The 6,000-nt window shown below is 41.7% G+C and overlaps 1 protein-coding gene across 1 annotated transcript; it reads right to left on the bottom strand.

Annotated features, from left to right (window-relative positions):
- Positions 1 to 1,179: 1,179 nt before the first annotated feature.
- LOC100582885 (zinc finger protein 709-like) lies at positions 1,180 to 4,566 on the bottom strand. Its single transcript, XM_030820763.1, has 3 exons — positions 3,900 to 4,566; positions 3,638 to 3,698; positions 1,180 to 2,364 (listed from the first exon to the last, which is right to left on the bottom strand). The coding sequence occupies exons 1-3, from the start codon at positions 3,931 to 3,933 to the stop codon at positions 1,467 to 1,469; spliced, it is 993 nt and encodes a 330-aa protein (XP_030676623.1). The 5' UTR covers positions 3,934 to 4,566; the 3' UTR covers positions 1,180 to 1,466.
- Between the last annotated feature and the right edge of the window lie 1,434 nt (positions 4,567 to 6,000).

The following is a 6,000-nucleotide window of genomic DNA, read 5'->3' as shown; positions in this document are numbered from 1 at the left end:
AATAGCCTAATGACATGAAAATTGGGAGGCAGAACTTAAGAAGGCTGCAAGGGGACTGCGTGGACACCGGCCTCCTGCCTGTTTTCCTGATACTTTGTCCTGACAATCAGGAGTTTCTTTAAAACACCACTGTCTATTTTCTCAGATGGGTAGGGTTCCACAGATGTCTCCACAATCTTCACATCAAAGATATATTTGCAGTTTGGATTTTCCTGCAAGCCCTCATTTGTCCCTATGCATCTGTCTGTCTCCATGTAGATGGGTCCAAAACCTGACTAATGCCTTCTTCAGTTCTGCCTTCCAACTTCCATGTCAGTTAGGCTACTGCTGAATTCCAACATGGAATCCAAAAGGGAATAGATTCTAGAAAGTGTAGTTCACGTTACCCATAATGACATAGCACAATCTAAGAGGCACACCTCCAACCTAGATTGTGTTGTCCTATCACAGATCTTACTTCTTAATTCAAAGTCTATCATCCATATCTTGGCCAGAAAGAAAAAGAGCAAAATATGGAAATAATTTATATAAGACTATATTGTATAACCTTGGCCCACTATTCATTAGCAAGGGAAATAAAATAAGGCTCTTCTAACGAAAAAGAAGAAAGGTTTTCTCCTGAGGAAGGTGGAATATATACATAATGGATAAGGGAAAGCCAATACCTGCCACAGGATGCCAGTAGAAAACTCCCAGTACCAAACTGTCATTTTTCAATGGCCCAGAACTATTAGAAAAAATTTTATTAACTGACTTAAGGAATTTTATTAAAAAGTTTTATTAACTGACTTAGGAAAAAACACTACCAATTATACTTCTGCACTATTTCTTAAAGAGTATTTACAGAATAATCTCACCTCAATGTTCATTTATGAAAGTAAGTAGGAACCGAGTCCAGATATCCACTTTAAGAATGTGGCACTAAGCCAGGCAAGGCAGCACACACCTGTAGTCCCAGCTGCTCAGGAAGCTGAGGTGGGAGGATCTCATGAGCCTAGAAGTCCAAGGACAGCCTGGGCAACATGGCAAGACCCATCTCAAAAAACAAACAAACAAAAACAAAAACTGGCCCAGTGTGGTGGCTCATGCCTATAATCCCAGCACTTTGCGGGGCTGAGGTGGGGAGGATTACTTGAGGTCAGGGGAGTTGGCGATCAGCCTAGGCAAGATAATGTTGCCTGTCTCTACAAATATATACATATATATACACATATATAAAAATATTTTAAAATAAAAATATATTAAAAACTAGGAAGAATCAAAAAGGGATGTGGCACTGATAAAGATAATACATTTATAATATTTTTTCATGGCATGAATTTTCTAGAGCATTATACCTGAATTAAGTTATATCAGGCTTTCTTGTATTACTTACATTCATGCAACTACTCTCCAGTATGAACTTTCATATCAACTTTGAAAATCGTTAAAATTGAAAAACTTTCAATATTTTACATTTATAGTTTCTATTCAGCGTGCACTTTCTTCACATGGTATTGTAAGGATGCACGCCAAATGAAGGCGTTGCCACAATCCTTACATTTATAAGGTTTCTCTCCAGTGTGTATTCTCATGTGTACGCGAAAGCCTGTAAGGAAACTGAAGGGTTTTCCACATTCTTTACATTCATAGGGTTTCTCTCCAGTATGAATTCTTTCATGTATATGAATATAACTGGAACTACTGAAGGCTTTACCACACTGTTTACATTCATAAGGTTTCTCTCCGGTGTGGGTTCTTTCATGTATCTGGAAACCTGCAAGAGTAATGTACGTTTTCCCACATTTTTTACATTCATACTGTTTCTTTGCAGTGTGCATCCTTTCATGTCTTCGGGCAGAACTGCAACAATAAAAGGCTTTCCCACATTCCTTACATTTGTAGGGTTTCTCTCCAGTATGAGCCTTTTCATGTCTTTGAGCAGACTGGTGATATCGGAATGCTTTTCCACATTCTTTACACTTAAAGGGTTTATCTCCAGTGTGAGTCCTTCCATGTATTTGGAAAGAACGTTGACAACTGAAGGCTTTCCCACAGGCCTTACATTTGTAGACTATCCCTGCACTGTGTGTTCTTTTATGTTTTTTAAAAGACTGCAGATAACTGAAGGGTTTCCCACATTTCTTACATTTATACGGCTTCTCTCCATATTCCTGACACTTATACAGTTTGTGTCTGGTGTAAGATCTGATGTGCCAGTTAAGGGATGAATGATGGCTCAAGACTTTTCCACATACACTGCTTTCCCAAAGCTTTCCTCCAGAAGGAGTTTTCTTATTCAGACTGAGATTTGGAATCTGACTGAAACCTTCTCCACCATGACTACCTTCTTTACTTTCACAGAGTTTCTCTACCATATGATTTCTGTAAAAAATGAGCAGCACATTAATAGTTCATTTATTAAAGATTTTCTCTTTATTAACTGATATTAGAATAACTATTTTTTCCACTTTCAGGGAAAGTATAGATTTTTTTGTCCTGTCTAAATTGCTTGTGAGGTGAATGTATTGAATGCTGTGGCTCTGCAAGAGGGCTCAAACATAGCTGTTATAAAAACAGTGATTTTCATATATGGGTTTTTGTTTTTTTTTTTTTGAGATGGAGTCTCACTCTGTAGCCCAGGCTGGAGTGCAGTGGTGCAATCTTGGCTCACTGCAACCTCTGCTGCCCAGGTTCAAGTGATTCTCCTGCCTCAGCCTCCTGAGTAGCAGGGATTATAGGCACCTGCCATTGCGCCCGGCTACTTTTTTACTATGTTGCCCAGGCTGGTCTTGAACTCCTGACCTCATGATCCACCCATCTCGGCCTCCCAAAGTGCTGGGATTATAGGCGTGAGCCACCGCGCCCGGACCATGAACATCTATGCCATATTTAAGAAAGCACTTTGGGGCCAGGCGCGGTGGCTCACGCCTGTAATCCTAGCACTTTGGGAGGCTGAGGTGGGTGGATCATGAGGTCAGGAGATTGAGACCATCCTGGCTAACACGGTGAAACCTCGTCTCTACTAAAAATACAAAAAATTAGCCAGGCAAGGTGGCGGGCACCTGTAGTCCCAGCTACTCGGGAGGCTGAGGCAGGAGAATGGCATGAACCCCACGAGGCGGGGCCTGCAATGAGCCGAAATCACACCACTGCACTCCAGCCTGGGTGATAGCGAGATTCCATCTCAAAAAACAAAACAAAACAAAAAAGCACTTTGGGTTATTTTTTTTTATTTATTTTTCCCAAGATGGAGCTTCACTCTTGTTGCCCAGGCTGGAGTGCAATGGCGCAATCTTGGCTCACTGCAGCCTCCGCCTCCTGGGTTAAAGCGATTCTCCTGCCTCAGCCTCCTGAGTAGCTAGGATTACAGGCATGTGCCACCATGCCCGGCTAATTTTGTATTTTTAGTAGAGATGGGGTTTCTCCATGTTGGTCAGGCTGGTCTTGAACTCCCGACCTCAGGTGATCCGGCCACCTCAGCCTCCCAAAGTGCTGGGATTACAGGCATGAGCCACTGCGCTAGCTGGGTTAATATTTTCTAAGAACAGATACATTTGAGGCTCGGCTTATATGTTTTGTTTCTTTAATTATCAAATTTAATGACATACTAAGATTTTCTCCTAGAATACTGCTTTCTTTTCTGAGGGTGACTCACCTGAGATTTCTCCCCTGGTTTTTGTACTGCTCTTCAATGTTCCATTCTTTTTGTTTTGTTCCTGAAATGGAGACCCAGAAAAAACTATCAAATTATTAGAAATTACAGAAAAATTATTAGATTCTAGGTCCATATGTGACCATGTCTGATTTACAAAAGAATTTTGCCTTTTCACATTCCACATCTTGGAATAGCATTGATATCCAAGAAAAAGGTATTCTCTAATTCATTCAAGAACATGATAGAATGATTTCATTTTTACCTATAGCGGCCAGGTTCCTGAAGGTTTCCCACATCACATCTCTGTAGAGTTTTTTCTGTGAAGGATCCAGCAAAGCCCATTCTTCCTGGGTGAAGTTCACAGCCACATCTTCAAAGGTCACTGAGTCCTAAAACATTCCAAATGTGTGTAAAGGAGAATGGGTGAGACTGACAGCACTGGACATCTATACTCAAGTCATAAGATGTTCACGATGATTCTGTGATCTCCAGAGATTTATTCTATGAATTTGTTGTCAGAACTCTCTTTGGCCACACTCCCTCAGCAGTCGAAAATTATTTCTACACTTTCACTGTGATCACAATCATATTACTTTCCAATGGCAGGATCCAGGGCACTCTGGAAAAGTGCGAGAAATGCTGTACAAAAAAATTCCATTTTAAGGCCATCAATTCTTTGTGAGAAAAACTCATCTTCTTATTATACAGCACATCACTCAACATTCTATGAGACACAGGGTCAAATATGGATAATATGTGAATGAATAAAAGCACACTGAAGAACTAGAAGCTTTTTCTACTATTCCCATCACTAAGCATGAGAACAAGCGGCACGTGGAAATCAAACTTGTAACAATATTTACCTGACCATATTGTCCTGAGGTACTCCAGGATATTCGAGGTAGTCAGATCCAGCCAATTCCATCAGAATATTTCTTTTGGAGAAGTTGGCTGGGCACAATGGCTCACACCTGTAATCCTAGCACTTTGGGAAGCTGAGGCGGGCAGATTGTCTGAGCTTAGGAGTTTGAGACCGGCCTGGGCAACATGGTGAAACCCCATCTCGGTGGCTCACACCTGTAATCCCAACACTTTGGGAGGCCGAGGAGGGTGGATCACCTGAGGTCGGGGGTTCGAGACCAGCCTAGCTAAAATGGTGAAACCCCATCTCTACTAAAAATACAAAATTAGCTGGGTGTGGTGGTGCATTCCTATAATTCCAGCTACTTAGAAACCTGAGGCAGGAGAATCACTTGAACCTGGGAGGCAGAGGGTACAGTGAGCCGAGATCGTGCCATTGCACTCCAGCCTGGGCAACAGAGCAAGACTCCATCTCAAAAAAAAAATTAGCTGGGTGTAGTGGTGCGTATCTCTAATCCCAGCTACTCAGGAGGCTGAGGCATGAGAATCGCTTGAGCCTGGGAGGCAGAGGTTGCAGTGAGCTGAGATCGCACCACTTCTCTTCACCCCAGAGAAGTGTTTATTTTCACTTATTTGTGTTAATATTTATCAGAGACTTATTTCTTTCTGTCCCATTTCATGGAGCTATTAAGTTACTGGGGAGTCAGAGCTCAGGCATGAGGAATAAGGCATGACAACTTTAGATAAAATCTCTATACTTCTGAGCCTCAGGGATACTTCCCACCAATTTTTAGCAAATAGTTGCCATCCTGAGATGGCAAAATGCCGAAAGAGCTCTTTCCAGCAGAACCATTCCAGTTAACCTTGGGCCTTGCTGACCTTGAGGAACAGGTTAAAATTTGCAGTTTACAGGCCAGGCACGGTGGCTCACGCCTGTAATCCCAGCACTTTAGGAGGCTGAGGCAGGCAGATCACCTGAGGTCGGGAGTTTGAGACCAGCCTGAACCGACATGGAGAAACCCTGTCTCTACTAATAATACAAAATTAGCTGGGCGTGATGGCGCATGCCTGTAATCCCAGCTACTCAGAAGGCTGAGGCAGGATAATTGCTTGAACCTGGGAGGCAGAGGTTGCGGTGAGCCGAGATCGCACCATTGCACTCCAGCCTGGGCAGTAAGAGTGAAACTCCATCAAAAAAAAAAAAAAAAAAAAGATTTGCAATTTACAATAAAGTGCATTAAAGTCCACAATGATATGATGAATTTTCGCATGATTATAAAATGTATAAAAGGTTCTCAGCAGAGGTTTCCTCCAAAAGAACATAAAATGCCCTTTCTCCAATTTAAGAAGGAAGTGATTCCCCAGCCACTCTAGAGAAGAGGGATAAGAGTTAAATTGAACTGCTTTTCAGAAACCATACAAGGAGAAAGTAGAGTGAAATATTTAAAGTTCTGAAAGAAAAAAATCTGTATCAAGCAAAATTATCCTTCAAATGAGTCTGT

The sequence above is a fragment of the Nomascus leucogenys genome, chromosome 10 (genome assembly GCF_006542625.1).
Source record: "Nomascus leucogenys isolate Asia chromosome 10, Asia_NLE_v1, whole genome shotgun sequence".
NCBI classification, from domain to species: domain Eukaryota; kingdom Metazoa; phylum Chordata; class Mammalia; order Primates; family Hylobatidae; genus Nomascus; species Nomascus leucogenys.
Note: the sequence above shows the minus strand (reverse complement) of the source record. Positions and strands in the feature narration are given on the sequence as shown.